The following is a 19,013-nucleotide window of genomic DNA, read 5'->3' as shown; positions in this document are numbered from 1 at the left end:
CTTGATTGCATTAAACCTTTCATTATGTAAACCAAAATACTCTATTGTATACCTTAAATATATGATTAAAAATTTATAAAAACCAAACTCCAAACTAATTCAAAATGGGCCTAGCCTCTTCCCTCTTCTGACCAGAAACTAAAAGCTGATCTGCGCCCGTCAGTGGCTGGAGCCTCACCAGGCACCCAACGCTGGAAGCTCAGAGCTCACTAGCTCTGCTGAGCTCCTGCTGTAACCAAATCCTTCCAATCTTTGAACTCTTAGCTCTCAATTCCAAAAGCACACTGCAAGAACTACCATGTAAGACAACTACCTAGCGTCAGTGGGCAAGGGTCTGCCTCTGGTAGGCCGCTTCACCTTTCAAATAAGAACTTCACCTGCATAATGGGGTGACTATAACTTTCAAGTCTAATATGCAAAGTTACACTACTGTATTTTTAAAAAAGTTTAAAAAAAGAGAACGAAACCAACATTCTTTTTATTATTTTCAATGGCAATCATAACAAAATAGCACTAAAAAATAAATCATGTCATAACTTAAACTCCAGCCAATGTGTAAATGCCGCCTCCCTTGTCAGTGTATGATTGTGCTCTACCATGAGCCAGGCACAAAGACATGGTGCTCCTCGCTCTCCCGGGAAACGTCTCAGCGCTTCTTCCAGGTGAACTTTCTTCGGGCGCCCTCCTGGCCTGGCTTCTTCCGTTCTCTGATCCGCGGATCAGGGGTAAGTAGTCCGGCTGCAGCATAAACAGAAGCCTTTGTGAGCTGTGAGGAATGCTGGCTGCCTAGCAGATACTCGAGTGAGCGGCCTGAGCCCCACAGCAACTGCTCTAAGAAAACCCTAGAGGCAGCCTGTTCTGATGAGGTCATCCCACCCCTCTGGGGTACTTTACCAATTTCAGATACAACTGATGGCAATGATTTATGAGTCTTTTTTCTGCACTCTAGGAGAATTATGAGTCTTTCTCTGGTTTTTAATGCTCTTCCACTTAGGATACAGCTATCCATTCTTCTATGGTCAGTCCTTCACTACGCTGACATGTATTCGCCCTGCTTCTGAGGATGGCCCTGAAGCTCTGAGTCTCATGCTTTTGCCTTCCAGGCGCTGGGGATACAGGTGTGTGTCACTGTACCTGGTCAGGGAGGAAGCACACGGGTTCCTGCCCTGCCAACAGCACAGCTAAAGTTCACATACAGACAGGGTTTGCTCAGCAGAGTTGAAAGAAGGAAGTATCTCGCTAGAACTTCTGTGAAAATGATATTGCTTGGTGTTTTACTTAAGAAGTTAAGTAAGTTCAGAGCTATTCTTTGGACAGAAACTGTTCTAGAAGAATAAAGTCACTTTCATCGGGAAGCTGCAGCTTGTGTAATCATCAGGAGCAAAAATGGTTTGAGGCAACTTCTGGGTTACTTTATTTTCAGTGTATGGTCCGATGGGAATGTTAGTCACAATCTCAGACACTAGGAAAATCCAACTGCTATATAATGTACATAGACTATTGCTTTTAGTTCTCTTTTTATTGTTGATATCTCACTATGTAGCTCTGGCTGACCTGGAATTCTACATGTAGATCAGACTGGCTTTGAACTCACAGAGATCTGCCTGCTTCTGCCTCCCTAGTCCTGGGATAAATGGTGTGCAGTCCTGATCCTGGCCCTTTTTACTTTTGTAACACTAGCAATCTTGCTATTGGCGCAGGGCTTATGGTGGTATTTAGTAGGGGATTCATGGAATAAAATAACTATTATGAATGGAACAGAGGTATGTCCTACATTATATCCAAAGCCATATGCACACAGCTCCAAAGAGCACAACGGTTAAGTGAAACCCAAAGTGAATCCAAACTCCCTTCATTACACATTTTCACAAGTTAGTGAATATGATTAAATGTCAAATTATTTATGTGAGCAACACTCTAAGAGAATTAAAAAAAAAAAAATCAAGTAGCCGAAGCCACAAACTCTACTTCTATGATCCCAGTGGCCGCGCCACAGGCAGAGTCGGGAGACCGCTTTCTATGGGCGGAAGTGGGGGAAGCTGGAAGCACTAGGTGGCTTCCAAAGCCTGCTGCATCTGCTGCACATACAGAGCTTTCTTCCTGTGGATGAAGCAAAGGCCGCCTTCGGCTTGAGTGGCCTCTGCGTGTTTAAGTAGCATCCAGCAGGGTCAAGTACACTCTTTACCCTACCAGGCAGTCTCCTTCATTCACTGCCCAGGAAACAGGGTCACAAAGTGGAATGAAAACGAAAAGCAAATAAAATTGTAATATCACAACAACAACAAAAGAGAAAATCTCTAAAGTTAGGAAACAGTTACTCTATCATTAACTAAAAAATTATCACTGACTCTTATGATAAAGTAAAAAAATCCAGTCTATTTCAAATATAGTTGAGTTATATGCTGGGTCTGCTGCATAAAAGATTATGCCTTAAGGCCAAAGTAATTCCTGCAGGCCTTGGGCTGCATATTTCAGCAGAGACAAAGGTCAATGGCTGGGAGGGAGAACCGTTACCTGTCCTAATCTTGGTTCACTTTGTAGAAATCTAGCCTGCAAATGATAGTTGTGGTTCTGGAGTATGGAGGAACCTAGAGGTGTCCTGAGATCCACACAGTGTAAGGCAGCATTAACAACATCCCCCTCCCCCCACCTACCTTGTCTCATCCACTCCACCTCGTCCTCAGTGACGAAGCTGCACAAGGCTCTGGCCATTGCCAAGCGTATGGCTCCTGCCTGTGCTGACCTCCCTCCCCCGGAGACTGTGCAGGTCACATCATGTCTTTCCAGCCGGTCCAGGAAGTGGAAAGGGAACATCAACTGTTCTCTAGGGCACATCACAACACATGGGTTAAGCCTCCTATGAAGATGTGACTTTGTGAATAGTTACAAAAACCAAATGGTGCCAGCCGCAGTTACACCATTCACAGAAACATGGCTCCTCCTGGGGTTTAGAATGCTTGGCTTATGTACAGCTCAAAGATTTATTTATTTTTCTTTCTTTTTGGTGTGGTGGTGATATGGGCAGAGTAGAGCAATACATCAACTGTTACTGTTTACTGATAATCTCATGAGAACCTTGCAAGTTGTGAAAATCACCACGTAATGAAGTCTTACAGCCCAGGGGCACCATTAACCCACTGAACGTAGCCTTTGAATTCAGTGATCAGGTATACATTAATAGGCCTTCTCAAGCAAAACTCAGATGCCATTTGGCTTTCCTAAACGAGGTGTACTCATTTCTGCAGAACGGACGGTGCTCATCTGTGTAATGCTGTGTTTAAAGTTTCTAAAACCACAGTGAACCTAACTACCTTCCTTCTACCCAAATCACAAATTCCTACTGTAGATCTCTAAGATGCATGCACAGTCAGGCCCTTCAGGACCAAGGAGCAAACCACAGGCAGGCACCAAAGAGCAGCCACACATAAGCACGGTCCTGAGCCCTCTCACCCGGGAAAACAAGCACCCGCTCACACCATGACATCAATATGATGCCCACTGCCATCTCTATAGATAGAGTTGGATTTTGTTATTTTGCTGTCACTTCTGCTGAGTTTTTTTATTTTAATTAATTAATTAATTTACTCAAGGCCTTGTGGGTACTGGGCAAGCACTCTATCCCTGAGCTCCAGTATCTCCTGAATTTTTACTTAGAGGAGTCCATTTGTATCACATCACTTGCTTTGTCTGCCACTGCTGCTTCTAGACTCCCAAAGGAAGCTGATTTTACTGTGAGCTCTACGCTAAGTACAGCTGGAGATTCAAATGCAACTTTTCACACCAAACAGGTAAGGAAATAGCCCCTGTGAGTGGACCTACGGAAACATTTCAAGGCCACAGCAAGCTGTATCTGGAATGGTGCATCCAAGGACAGGCCAATTCTACAACAGACATAAGCCTACCCTGCTTTTTCTGACAGAATACTTAAGGCAACCAAACAAAACTAGCCATGCTATTGCAAGCAGAGTGGGACTGTCTGATGCATGCACCGAGGAAGTCCCCACATCACCTGACAGGAAGTGAGATTGCGACAGAAGTGACGCTACAAAAGAGGCTTTTGGCCAATCATTTGTTTGAGACCATCAACATTTATCTGTCTCAATACACAAGGATATTAGATTCCTAAATACATGCTTATATAATCAGTCACCAGACCAAAATTCAGGAAAAAAAAAAAACACAACTGAACTGCAGAATAAAATTTCTGGAGCTACATTAGTCATGGAGGCAGAATGGTCAAGGTGAGACAGATGACAAAAGTCTGCAGAGCAGGAAGTTGGAAGGACATTGAGTGTAAAACACAATCTACAAGCCTCGCCCCAAACTTTAACAGCTAGTCATGATGCTGCCACTGGTACCAGTTCTAAACCAGCAGAGACTTGTAGGTTCATCACAGGAAAACCCTTCACAGTGCAGCACGTCTCCTCTCAGGAGTGCCGATGAAATCCTTCACTGTTTTGGTTGTATGAACTGGCATGCTTCAAAAATTTACAAATAAATGATTTCCTCATTTATATGTTCTCTGAATGCTAGTCCTCTGGTACCAAATACAGACACTGATTTTTGTGTAGCTGCTTCAAATGCACGCATGTTCCTTCTACTACGCGGTTAGTGCATGTAAGTATCAGTGAGTTCGGCTTTCCAGAAAGGTTATCAACTTTTCTTGTGTCCCAAATTCCAGGCATATAGCAATCCATGTTTGTTGTAAATAAGAGCAAATAAAAAAAACTCTGATGACCCTGGGAAGGCACCACTGCAGCACCCTCACGATCAGCTTTCCCTCTGTAAAATGGCAGCCCTTATAGAAATAACCCTGAGAGGATGAACAGGCCCGGGGACTTTAAGAAAAGTAGCTCGGAGACCATCGTGCCCAGCTCCCTCTCCGCGGCTGCAAGTCTGGCAGCTCAGAAACAGACCCTGGCCCTTGCTTCTCATCGCTAGCAGGGCACCCCTTATTCCCTACAGCTATCTTAAGTCAGTCAGAGCGTCTCTGTGTCCTTTCCCACTAAGAGCAGCGGCACTGGGCTTCCCAACCAGATGTTCCCTAATAGCAGGAATCGTCTTTAACAGTAGTCATAATCATCTAATAGTAGGCACTGACATCTTTTCCATAAAGGACCACAGATAATGTTGCTGGTTGAATTCAAACTAAAAGTTTAAGCTGCCAGGAATAGTAGAAGTACCTTCAGTCACAGAGCTTAAGAGGTAGAGGCAGGTGGATCTCTGTGCCTCAGACTTGTGTGGGTCTCACAGCAAGTTCCAGGACAGCCAGAGCTATGCAGTGAAACCTCATCTCAAACTGGGGTGGTGGCAGGAGTCGGGGAGATGTAAGATTTAAGGTGAAACTGAATTTCCAGACTAAGTTATGGTTAAGACTGGTAGTTAAATCATGGGTAACTATGTCTGCACACCAAGTGACAGAGAGGCCACCCATCCGTGCTGTTTCTGGTGAAGTCACTATTCTGTGCTGTGGGCCTCTCTGGCTTTTCCTAGGCTCCCTGCATCTATCTATTCCAGTGAGGATAATGGCTGAGTGCGTTTCATTTGTATTACACAGAGTTAAGAACAAATTCCTTCTTGACACGGGAACACATTCAAATACAAGAAATGCACTTGCCTGAGGCAGTTACTGTTGCTTCCTTACACAAGCAACAGTGTGGCGTTGAGGAGCCTCAGCCCCTCTGCCTTACGCACCAGCACACACTCTGGAAACAGGACTAGAAGGTAGGAAATAATCCTGTAGCATCTGGTCTGCACAGAGCCAAGTCGTGGAATAGCTGCCGTCCACAAGAAGAGCTCTGCATGGTGGCTCACTCAGAGCTCCAAGGGAGGACAGCGAATGGAGAGAAGCTGTGAAATGCCTGACTGGGACAACACCTACCTTTTCAGGAATAATGCACAGAGAACCAAGAACGGACAAAACAAAAGTAGTGTTTTGACTTTACACCCCATAGGTTTCTTTGCTTCCTCCATATATGTACAATTAATTCCCCCCAGCAGGAGGAAGGTGAAAGAGAAAAGGCAGACAAGTTCTAGTGTTCACAGTTTGGGAAAACGAGCTGAAGCTCTGGAGCTCTCCTCTCCCCTCCCCTGCTTTGCCAGCGTTGGTTTCTGGGGCAGCTGTTTTCTGTGAACACAGTCTTTCCATCAGAAGGAGGGCATGCACTTTCCTTACACTCTGGCATTGGCATGCTCTGCATTTCCCACTTGAGACACACCTCACAACACTCACACTGCAGTAGGAACTGACAGAATGAGTCAACTAATGGGACTTCTAGGGAGGTTTCTCTAAAAATCTGAAAAACTACCTAGAAAAATAGCAATAGTTTCTACTTAGCTAGTTTATTAGTGAAGAGAAATAATCCTTCAGGTAAATGCTCAGAAAACTGCGGGTCTTTTTAATGACGATGATGGATTATAATGCATGCTTTCCTTAAAAGCAGGAATCCACACCTCACCTGTCCTGTGTGATGGGAAAGTAAAGTAGATAATCAACTCCGTTCACATGGATCTTCCCACTTCCGTGCTCATAAACGACCGCCTGTGCTGTGGCGCTCTTCCTCCGGCCTGCAGAGATGGGAAAGCCCATCAGTGAGTTCGAGACCGAGCTTCCCAGTGTCACAGTAAGATCACATTTCCCAACTGACTGAGGAAGCCTGCAGAGGAAACTTCTACAACTACTATAGTCAAAAGTTACGCCTGAGTCAAGAGGCCGACTGGGAGGGAATTATGCTCTGCAATTCCATCTCAGAAACACCCATGATTTTAAGTTTCAGAAGCCCAGTCATTCCCACTCATTTGTCTTGCTACAAAACCAGCCACCAACTCACTGTCCTTTTATTATAATTAATAAAAGTCAATCAAGACAGATTTCTAAAAATATGAGAATTCTAGAGTGAAATGCAATCGGAAGAAATGAAAGGAACCTTAGGGAAAAGGACCCTCAAAGGTAACTCGTAAATACATGTAACAGGTCAATTTTCAAAAGAGAGGTCATATCTAACGCCTTCACTCGTAGTCCAGGAAAATTCAAGTTGAGGCCTCAAGTTTTTATGCCACATGTTTACATCTGAAATGCAGAGTCACTGCACACTGTAGTTTTGAGAACAATCCCTTACCGCTAATATTTTGTTGACTCTACCAGACGTAAAGGTGAAATAGTTTAACGACTGCACAGCTGTGGGTTCACACTTTCTCTTGTAACATTGAAAGTTCAATTTAAAAAACAAAAACAAAAGACCTCCAATCCAGTCTTAAAATTAGGAAACTTAACAGAGCAGTAGCAGAGCCTGCATATTGTGGAGAGTGGCTGCCCAAGCACCGTCCGTGTCTGAGCCCCGCCAAAGGACATGGTCTCTCCGTGGGATGTCATTACCTTCGCTGGTGCTGAAGGCCAGGCCCTGCTCGTCATACTGCACGGGTTCAATCAGTTGCTTTTTTGATTGAACAGTTACACTTCTACGGAACCTCTGCACAAATTCTTCTTCGGCAGGACCGCATGGCAGTGTCAATAGCTTTTCCAGCAGTCGGATGAACTGTGCGTACTGCAGACAATAGACTTCATTAGAAGAAGCAAGTGTAATTGCATTTGCTAAAGTTTTGCTATTTATATATACTTGATCTTTCCAATGCTGCTTTTCTTGATGAATTTTGACAGGATGACACTTGTGCATCTTCATGCTGCTTTTCAAACAGCAGCAGATGCATCACTTTCTCGTGCATCTTTCGTACTCAAGCTTTCCTCTCAAAAAACAAAGGGATTTATCATTCAAAAAAAATCAATTTCTCTGCATTATGATCACGAAATTGATATTTAAATTTATTTTAAAAATATTTAGATGATCTTCAAAAGTATAACTTCTAGTCTGTCAATAGAACTGCATCAAAAGGAACATTAGAAATAATTTCTAGTCAGTTATAAATAGCAGAAGAGTCTGATTTTGAGAAAATGTTCCCCTTAAGTTATATTTCATAATACATTTGGCAAATATATTTTTGGCTGTTCAAGCTGTGTTACTTTAATGTTTATGATTTCCTTTAAAACCGAACAATCAAGCTATTTAAAAATTCAAGAGATACTTGACTTAAAGGGCAACCTCTTGAAATAAATTATCCTTGCTACTCTGTGCATTTTTTTTAATAGTTCTTGAACATGTGATTAGAAAGTAAACAACTTGGTATTAACCCCTTAAAATTAGAAGCCAGAATAATCACTCTAGAGTGTCTGTGGAGAAGGAAACAACTACACTGAAGAGCCTTAGTTAAGATAGATTGGGGAGCCCAGTTTTTGATGACTTATTTGTTCCTTGCCAACCCTAAAAGTCATACCCAACTTTGCCATACTTGCCTTTCCATTGAAAAACCATTAATGATTAATGCGAAATATCTGAGACTCTCAACAGTCTAAACAGTATTAAAACAACTGTTCAAATACATACATCTTCCTGGGAAACAAGAATAAGAGGGAAGACATGTGGATTCTAAGTCAGAGCAGAGAACCTACACACCCGTGGCCATGCTGGCTCGATACCCAAGGCCACGCTGCTAGCCTGTTTCCTCTTCCTCCCCAGCTGTGTCCTTGGACTCAGACACTCACCATTTCTTCTCCGACCCTTTAAAAAGACATCAGCGGGTCTCTGTAGGATACGGCTGTGCTCATGAACTCGCCTATGGTTTAGGAAGCCAGAGTCTGCTCCTGCTGCCTTCGGCTTTATCATAGAAACAAGTTCCAGGACTTGTATTAATACCAGCCACTCTTAATGTATAGAGGATTATTACCTATGCTGTGTTTTGTTTTTTATAGCCATATGCTGTTAGTAAACTCCTTAGAGTATTTCCAAATGGAAAAAACAGACAAAAAATATCCACAGATTTTACAAAAATCAAAGTGGCGGCTGGAAAACAGAAAGAAAATGAAATAACGAATCCATTGAAGAAACAAAGAGATCTTTCCAGTTCAATTGCAGCACAGCAGGACTCAGTGGTTAAGATCCTAGCAATCACGTCCAGATCTGCCACCAAACCAAATTCCTGACACATCATCTAAGCAAACTGCAACTTTCCCAAGCTACCAACTTCTCCAGTATTAAATGAGAATCAGCAATGGACACAACTTAAAACCTTATGGTGGCAAGGGACTAGCTACTGTAGGTGTAGCTCCTTCTACAGCAGGTTAATACATGCAACTTCCTTGGATGATGCAGAGATCTATTAGGACACTCAACACAGTAAGCACAATCAAGACCTAAAATGGGGTCCTGAACTTTACAGGGCACAGATTCGCCTTGGATTCCTGGATGGCTCTCCAAGGATTCTATGTGAGGTCTGAGGTGAAGTTTAAAGTGCAGCTCAGAGCCATCGTTCTTAGTGTCTGAAACAATGGATGTGCAGGTCCCAAGACACAAACCATGGCCCTCTCAGCCCTGCATGGGAATGAGGTAAGCCGGGAAGTCAGTCTGCATGAAGGGAACCATGTGCTGAGTCCTTTCCTACCTGATGGCTCCTTGCATTCATCATTAGCTTATACTATTAACCACTGGCTTACTGAAGAGAACAAAAAACAACATCTGCTTTACTCCCTAAAACAACTGGCAGGAGACACAAGGGCACTTACAAAGGGAGAAGGAGGATCTGGAGATGAGATGTGCCACTCCTCTGACTGCAGAAATCAAGAAGGGCTGTGTGAGAACAAGGGTAAGTGTCTGGGGCACACCTGGGATGCGCTGAGGAGCATCCCTCTCGGGGTCTTAACACAGCAATTGTCTGCATTCTCATGACACAGGTCCCCTTAAATTAAAAAGATTAATTACTCACATCTTCATCTGACAGTTTTTCCACTAACATTTCTTCTAGTTCCTCCTTAATCAGCCATCTGCTGCCAATCAGGTCTCTGTTAAAATATCACATATATTTTTAATTAAGCATGCAATTAGAGTTATATCACAAAAGATCCTACCTACAGTAGCAATTCATGATGTGGAGTCAAGTTTTCATGCTAGTCAGGAGTACTCCTACATATACCATTTTGGAGAAACACTCCATTCTTTCAGTCTACCTGAGGAAAGACACTCTGAGTAAACATTTTGCTTTAAGCCCTAAATGTGCTATTATGAAACTTCAGTTAAAAGCTACCAGATTCTTTAAAGCTTAAAAGTGTGCCTGTACAATTTATGCAGAAGGCATACAGAAGACAGTATTTTCTTGTCAACTGGCTGAGGTAGTAATAAAGTCCTAATTAAAAAAAATAATCATAGCCACAGCCACAAGCTGGACAAGCTGACCAAGGTGTCCTCTGTATAAGAACAATATAAATCTATGAGTAGGTCTGTCTTAAGCTGATGAATGCACGGGGTAATGGGGCTGACTGATCACCTATACAGAAAACACCGAGTACATCATAATTCAAAAGAATGATTAAATGCCACTGAATCCATAGAAATGAGCGCAGAATGTTTTCCCTTAAGTAAGAAGCACCTATTTAGAAACCTAACTTTAGTGAGTAGTGCTGAAATACTGTGCAAAGCCGAGGCCTCAGCGAGCAGTGGAAGACAGGAACTTACCTGGACTCGGTGGTTGCTGCCAGAGGACCTCGGTCCTTTTCCAGCTGCATGACCTTTCCATACACGTCCTAAGGGAAACGATGCACAGCTAAAGTGAGAGAGACGGAACAGTGCTCCTGATAGCATAGCTTATCACTGCTCCAAGCACCCCTGACTCTAGGGCTCCTTTCTCAGTCTGGCTTCAGAGTGAATAGTTCTCATCTGAACCAAGGGGCAGGGATCTCAATGAAAATTGATGACATTTAACTGCCTTAAAAAGGTCTACAACCGCTTTTACATTTCACACCACTGAGTATGGCTAAAACAACAAAATTCCTGAAAACTATGTCTTTTCCTTACAGTTTCATAAATAGAATACAGATTTTCATTTTTAAAAAAAAAATCTTAATTTATGAAACAATATACTCTTTACACTTAGAGCCATCTATAGCACAGTGACTACCTAACACTTAATCTTAGAATCTAAGATTTTAAGAGACTCTTTGACTGTGGTTAGGGTACTTGAATCTGGTATGTGGAGTGCTAGGGACTAAACTTAGATTTTATAATGCTAAACAAAGGCTCTTCTCAGCAGCTAACACAACACATTACGGCAGTAATTCTCAACTTGTGGTTTGAGACCCCAGTGGAGAGCCCTTCATAGAACATTGGAAAACACAGATATTTACATTACAATTCATAACAGTAGCAAAATCACAGTTATAAAGTAGCAGTGAATTAGTTTTATGGTTGGAGAGGGTCACCACAACATGAGGAACTGTATTAATGGGTTGTGGCATTAGGAAGGTTGAGAACCACTGCAGTAGGGTAGCAAGATCAAACATTTTCAGCACACTGGTTTCTAAAAAGCAGTTCTCAATACTCCTCAACACCTTCAACAGGTCAACCCTTCTTTACCTGTACCGAGTGACCAGACAGCACGTCCAAGTGCACATGGCATTGCCTGAGCCGGTGCCCAGGGAGAGAATCAGTCAACTAGCCCCTGGACTTGAGGTTGCAGTGGCTAGAGGCATGGCTTCAAATGCAGGCAGAGATATGTGAGGTATGAGAACAGCAGCATGGTCAGAACACACCTTCTTCTCTTTGAAAGCGTCTAATTTTCTAGAGTAACCAAAGCAACTACCGTAACACTAGAAGACCTTCCTCATAGATGAGTTTCAAGTTCGGGCTGGTAAATTAACCATTTTCCAATGGCTTTCTCGCAGTTTTCATTTAAAATCTTTTTCTAACTTCTACTTATTATTGTGTAAGCAGGTGTACGGTCTGTATGTGGGTGCATATGTGGAGGCCAGGGGATGCCTCTGGAGAGTCAGCTCTCCCTTTCTACGTGGGTTCCAGGAGTGAACTCAGTAAGTGCCTTCACTCTGAGACTCCGCCCAAGTTGCTCTTCAAGTCTCTATTTTTCTATGAATATTCTTTCACTACACCATTTCCTTCTGGTGTTGCTCATATCCATAATCACTCCCACATAATTTAAGTAAAGAGATGTCAAAGGGAGCATGGTGAAGAAATGTGCATCAGATGTCAAGCACAGTGGGTTCCACTTACTGCTGACAAATGTTTGAACCAGTGAAGCCCAGCAACGTGCTACTCCCTGGGCAGGAGGTTCTGGGACGTGAATCCAGAGCCTCGAGCATGCAGGCACCTCTATGCTGATCTATACCACCAGCTGCAAACACTCTTCAATAAGGAAATCCACACAAAGAACTTAGCACAGTGCCTGCCTATAGCAGTGGCCGATGATGCTGTCCAGAGTCAAGTTAGTAAAAGCAGTGTGCTGGTGCTCGCTCGCGTCCATGCACTCTCTTGCTGGCGCTCACGCCCATGCACTCTCCCTGTCAGTGTTAGAAACGACTCTCAAGGGTCTGCCTTGTCCGCAGCTCAGCTAAAAGCATTAGTGCTCTAGGAAGTAAGTTCTATAGCGTCAATTCCCCGAAGAGATATGTTCCGATTTGCATAGAAAAATCGTTGAGGGCATAAAATATGCCAGGAACTGTCAACATCACAGATTATCACTGGTAGCTTTTGGTATATTATTACATTTCCACTTGATTTTTTTAGGGACACTAGAGAATTAGAATGACCCCACCTACTCTAAGCTTATATACTGTACTTAATAGTGTAATTTCAAATATGACAGGAATAACCCAGATGTGAAATGCTGAATCATTAATCACAGCTATGATTAATATTTCATAAAATCAAAGCAAGCCTATCCACCCCTTGTGCCATCAGATTTCCATAATGTATGAGTCAAATTTAGAAGGTGCCTTAATTTGAAAATACCAGATGCTCAGGTTGGAAAAGAAATCCTTAAACTAACAGCCCTTCCAGGAGACTGAGCAGTATGAATCTCAGCACCCTTCACAATTTGTTTGGGTTATACTAATCATGTGGAAATTCCAATTTTAGGACGAGTAAACAACTAACAGTGCATTGGAGGGAGGGCAGCACAGGAGAAGTCCATCGCATTTGGTGTACCATACAGTTATTAATGGTAATCTCCAGTTTAGACAGTGCAATCACTAACAATTTGCAATCTGTTAAAAGAATCACAGAGAATCAACTTCTTACGTAATAACAAGCCCAAGTGCTTTGACCACTCGCGTAAACAAAACCACAGAAATAAGCACCAATGTAATTCAGAAAGATTTTGATGCACTGCAGGTTGCAAGTGACATGCTTCGCTTACAGACCTCTGTCACCCCTCTGTGAATGATTTACCTATCAAACAGGCCATTCAACAAAAAATGGCAAGAGTCTTTGCTCCAGGCCACGTGAAGCAATCTGGGATAGCAGTGAGGACATTGGTGTGCTTAGGACTGCCATCCCATAGATGTCTACATCTTGAATTAAAGTCACATATTATAAATATGTGTACAAAAGTAATCTCATTGAATTAACAGAGGTAGCAAGTTAAATCCTATTTTTAAAACATTATATTTTCCTAACCATACACTTTCGAGTATATAAGTTATACAATAGTAATTGTTCATATACAAAGAAATGAAAATACCTCTGGACTGCTGAATTAATGATTGAATTAATTCCTGCTGCCAAGAAGTCTTAAATAGGCATATATATATATGTGCATGTGCACACTTTTTAATTTTGATTTATTTTTATTTCATGCACACTGGTGTTTTGCCTGTGTTTATGTCTGTATGAGAGTGTCAGGTGCCCTAGAACTCCAACTATAGACAGTTGTGATCCACAATGTGGCTGGTGGAAACTGAACCCAGATCCTCTGGAAGAGCAGCCAGTACTCAACCACTGAGCCATCTCTCCAGCCCAGCACATGGCTTTTTAAAAACAAGCACTCCACACAGTTGTTAAACAAGTACTCAGTAACGGTTATTTTAACTCCATTTTTAAAGACAGAAGCATTACATTCAAGAGGTTTAAATATTCACGGGATTACAAGGGACATTTAGAAACATTTAAGCCAAGTGCAGATGCCATGACACTTCATCCCAGGACCCTGGCTTGCAGTCTACAGTGGCCTAAGCAGGCAGCCCACACCCGAGGGGCTGTGGTCCTTAGGCACAAGAACTAGGGTTACTTAAGTTGTCAGAAAAAAACTTGCAGAGCTCTGAAATGCCAATAACTTCTTTTACAAGGCAAATGAGCTTTATGTACGTAAAAACTCACACTGTCTGTCTGTCCCAGCATGGATTTCATGGGACATATCAAAGTGTTCTTCTGGGTACAAGAACTGTAGGCCACACCTCTTAAGCAATAATGAGAGATCCCAGTGCACAACATACAGCACTTCCAAGCTGGACTCACTAAGTCTCAAGTCCCCTTTCTTGAAGAGCCTTCCAGGTAGCCCATGTCTTGGAGGGGTCCCCAGGTCAGAGTCAGATAACCACCTCCTAGAGTAAGTTGTAAATGACTTGTTACAGTCTGGATACTGTTGTCCTGCTCAACCCAGGGCCCATGTATGGAGGCTTTGTGTCCAGGGTGGTGCTCCTGGGAGGATCCAAGGCCCATAAAACACCTGGTCATTCTCTAATGACTGAAAGCAACCATGGCCCCTGCTCTCCTTTTCCCCTTCTCTACAACAGCTTTGAATAGCAGATAACTTATCATTGACTAAAACTCCCAAAACTTGCCAATGAAACATCTTGTTATCATAGGTAATTTTTTTAATACTACAAGTTAAGAAAGGAAAAAAAAAAGCTAACACAATTTTCAACTCACTTGTAGTAAGTGAATTCCATGAATAGTCAATCTACCATACCTCCCACCTGGCTGCTCTGGGAAAGCCCGGCTAAGGTCAAAGCTATACCAGCCTTTACTCCAGGCCCAGGCCTCTGTCCATCTCACCGAGTCGTATATACAGGTCTCTCTAGACCAGCCACTGCTGCATATCTGCTCTCTAGCAATTTCACTTCCCAGTGCTAGGGATGGGGTCCGGAGCCTCATCTGTCAGAGCCACAGCTTATTTTCTTTTCCAAACACACATCTGTCACTTTTAGAATCCTTCTCTGTCCTTTGCTCAGCATTTTCAGGAAATTTCTGTTCCTGCTCTTTCCCATCTTCTGTTCTTGAAACCTATGCTGCAGCTTCTCATGCCTGAGAAGTATGTGAGTCTTCCTGCTTAAATGGCTCCTGAGGGAATGTAACTATAAAGTTTCAATAAAGAAGGTAGGTCAGGTGGAGACAACGTTGTTAAGCACCTACTCCCTTTCCGCTCTTCAGAACCATTCTACAAAACCCAGAAAGTCTCTTATTTCTTAAAACCACTTTTAATTGTTTAAGAAATTGTGTCAAGATTGTTTTACAGCTTCTTGCTAACTGTGTTTTTACTGATTTTCCCAGGATCCTGAAGACACAGGAGTCACTATGTCCACAGCAATGATGGGTGTGCAACAGACCTCCAAATGAGCCCTTAGTGTGTGACATGGAGTAGGAGCATCCCCACAGATCCAAGGGTCCCTTCACTCCACACTTGCCCCGCCCCCCCAGTATGCTTCATTTCCTCATAGGGACAAATATGATACATGTTTCTTTCACGGTTATTCTTCCTCACAAATCTCATTATGTCCCCAAAATCAATGAGCTGTACAGGAACTGGAAACAGTATTCACTAAAGTATTATATACCACCCCCCCCCCTTTTAAACTTTGAGACAGGGTCTTGCTAACTTTCTTTGCTGGCCCGGAAATTCCCTGTGTAGACCAGGCCGGCCTTGATTTTGCAGCTATCCTCTTGCGCCTGCCCTGCATATGCTGAGTTTATGTGGGTCATGCCTAGCTATATACTGGTTTTGCTTTTTATTTTCAAAGGCAGGGTCTTTGATGCAGTCCTGGCTAATCCAGAACTCACTCTGAGGACCAGGATGGCTTCAATCTCAAAGATCCGCCTGCCTCTGCCTTCCAAAAGAGCTTGTATTAAAGGCATGCGTCACCATGCCTAGTTTATATGCTGTTCTTAACTGCAGTATGCATCAGAGCTATCTTAGACTAGTTGTAATGAGGTACATATACTTACTATGCAAACAGCCACCCATACTAAAAAGACTCAGCACGATTGTAAACAATAAGGAAGGTTAACAGAGCTCAGAAAGGTCTCCTCACACAGCTGCACACAGGCTTGAGATCAGTTTCCTTATCAAAAAGCCTGACCATGGACTGTCCTGCCTCACACAATTACAGCTGCTCACAGACACAGGAAAGGCCGTTTGGCTGAGTGTCTTTCCCCTTGTCACCTGAGAGAAAATTGCATCTGCAAAAGCAAATGGTAGCAACAAAGCTTCATCCCTGAGGCTTTTCAGCCTGTCGTTCTCCGGGGGCTGCTTCCTGAGCTGGCTGCCTGGGGGCAGAGGGGAGGCAACCCCACTGCAGGATGTTAGGGCGGAACAAAGGAGAGAAAGCCTACCAGCTGGTCTGCTTCTGTTGGGCTTTAAGTGCAGTGCTCACTTCAGCAGGAAAGTGCCTCTGCAGGCTGAGCAGGGACCACTTAGAGGATTTCAAAGTGCAAGCACCTCAGAAGCCAGCGATGTGTGTGCTCTGAGAGGATACGGCTGTGAGTGTGGCTCTAATTAATGGCATTTGCCGTAAGTGATGCTGATGTGACGACGGGCAAACAGAGTTTCCTGAGTTAACGAAATTTAAAAGCCCAAAGAACTCTCCTATGTGCAACAAAACTCAGCCCAACCCAGGGGAAGAGCATTTATTAGTCAAATATAATTTGACATTTCAGTCAAGAGTACGGTAAAATTCTATCCCATCAGTTTCTGGAGCAATACCTTTTAAAGCACACAAGCAAACTAAAAATAAAGCCAGGCCTCTTACACAATGTGTAATTTCTTCATTATGATGGAATGCAACAAAAGAGCTTGCCCTTGGGTTGCTCCATTTCAGCCACAACAAATGCAAATGGCTCGTCAGATGACAGCTGTGATAAGGCTCCTCTGTAAGACCTGCGCACTTTACTTTTTCCCGTGAAACTTGGGATGAAGGCAGAAGGCAGGAAGAGAATTAATGTAGCATACAGTCTAAAGGCAATGCTACAACCGTGATTAAGTAGAAAAGTTAAAAGGCACAGATTTTCCACAGCTTCGCTGCGTGCAACCCATCCGTGTAACAAGTTGACAGGCCTAGCGCGTCAGCTCCATCATCCCCTCCGACAGCTAAAACGCGGCGCTGCATCCCTTTTCAGGGGAAATTTGCGTCTGCACCATGAAGCGTTGTACATTATTTCTTAGCACTGCAGGGGGCTCAAGTCCATATGGAACCTTCACAAATATTACCACAGATCAAACCAGCGGCGTTTGGAGGCAGATTTGACATACCTATTTAAATGAGCAGCAGGGGTCCTCGGGCAGCCGCGGGCTGTGCGCGGGAGGCTTCGTGGAAGTCTGAGCACAGCCCCATTACTCAGCAAAGACATACTCAACATTTGTCATTCATTTCATTTCTGCCAGGGCACGAAGCTCATTTGCCCAAGGTCAACAAAAAGCGAAAAGAAGGTTTTCTTTTTTTTCCCTAAGAAATAAATGTACCTGACAAGTGGGGACTTTGTCCGTGGGGTTTGTGAAGCACAAATAAACAGCAGATCAGCCTGAAGGCAGAGGAGTGCAGAGGCCCCAGCTCTGACTAGATGGGGGAAGCCCCATAAATATCTCCATAGCTTTAAAAGTCACAGTATGGATAAAACAGAACTTGACACCATGTTTTTAAAAATATAATGTGTTCTGTCTTTAAAAAATGATTACCAGCATCCACCTTTTTTCTTTTTCTAATAGCAGTTTTGGGGACCACCCTCAAATTCCCATACTATGGAACAGTTCTCTTCTGAAGGCAACAAAACAAAAATCCTCCAGTATACTGAAAAGCCAAAGCACAGTAGGACCACATGGCTAAGCCTGTTGTGACCTGGACTCTCTCCCACACGGCACTGACTGATGGATGGTCCAAACTGTAATAGAGTAGCAGAGGCAAAGCAGACATAAGACTTCACAATCCTGACAGCACAATGCTCCCTTGCCTGGACAGGACTCGAACGTGTGTGCAGGAGCACTTTCTGGATAAACATAGACAGATGCAGTGGCTGAGGCAGCACAGGAGGTTCTCATCAGAAACCTCAGCAAGTCCTTGCCCACTGAGAGACAGTTCTGACACTGAGAGACGTCTCCAGAAGAGCTTTATAGCTTATAAATAAATATACTTACATGCATTAATGAATAGTATGATTGTTTGCCAGTATAGAAGAGAAAATGAAATGGACGGCCATCTTCTCCCCACTGGATTGCTAATGAAAATAAAAACAAAAACATGTACAGAGATGAACCAAACTTTGAGTCTAATGACAGTATGGGATACACCTGTGATTCAGATTAGCATATCAAAAGTATCTAAAATAACAAAATTATCCATATAAAATGCACATATTTAGCATATTTAATATGTAAGTGCTTAGGACAGTTATTGTCTCGTATTAGTTAGCAGAAAACAATGTCTGTACTTAATAAAATATTCCATCCTGAAGATCTATTTCATTTGTTTTAAATAAAATCTATAAGATAACACAAATCACTTTGTTAGAATAAAAGTATTTAGGTTCCACATTTTTCAAATGAAAAATGACAGTCAATAAGTCAGTGAGCACATTCAGAAATTTGAGGCAGCCCAGCCCAGCACACCTGCACTGGACAGCCTGCCTGCTATATCATGTATTCCAACCCCATTGTAAGCTCCCACGGAGAGTTGAAAACAGCCACAACATAAGGGGGAAACTCTGTGTCAAGAGAAAACGAAGAAAAATCATATTCCCTGGCTTACTACATAGTATAAGCTTCCCCCTGTCTGTTGTTTCCTATTGCTTTAACCTGCAGTATCCACTACAATCAGTGTAACAGTGGGACCTGGTTCTTCCTGGCAGTATTCACTACTGAGCCCACTCTTCAGAAAAGTTTAACCTGGCTAACATGTCGTCTGGCTTCTCATG

At 43.0% G+C, this 19,013-nt stretch overlaps 1 protein-coding gene across 1 annotated transcript in view; it reads right to left on the bottom strand.

The window, feature by feature from the left end:
* Positions 1-462: 462 nt before the first annotated feature.
* Positions 463-19,013, bottom strand: part of Mrps9 (mitochondrial ribosomal protein S9) — a 55,423-nt gene continuing 36,872 nt past the window's right edge. Inside the window, exons 5-11 of the mRNA XM_021198499.1 lie at positions 18,238-18,317; positions 10,560-10,627; positions 9,814-9,889; positions 7,376-7,544; positions 6,459-6,567; positions 2,655-2,824; positions 463-738 (exon numbers count right to left, since the gene is read on the bottom strand). Coding sequence (XP_021054158.1) covers positions 647-738; positions 2,655-2,824; positions 6,459-6,567; positions 7,376-7,544; positions 9,814-9,889; positions 10,560-10,627; positions 18,238-18,317 — 764 coding nt within the window. The 3' untranslated portion in view covers positions 463-646. The remainder of the gene's footprint in view (positions 739-2,654; positions 2,825-6,458; positions 6,568-7,375; positions 7,545-9,813; positions 9,890-10,559; positions 10,628-18,237; positions 18,318-19,013) is intronic.

This window comes from Mus pahari, chromosome 5, assembly GCF_900095145.1.
Source record: "Mus pahari chromosome 5, PAHARI_EIJ_v1.1, whole genome shotgun sequence".
Taxonomy (NCBI): Eukaryota; Metazoa; Chordata; class Mammalia; order Rodentia; family Muridae; genus Mus; species Mus pahari.
The sequence above is the reverse complement of the archived record's forward strand: the minus strand, read 5'-3'. Positions and strand labels throughout refer to the sequence as shown.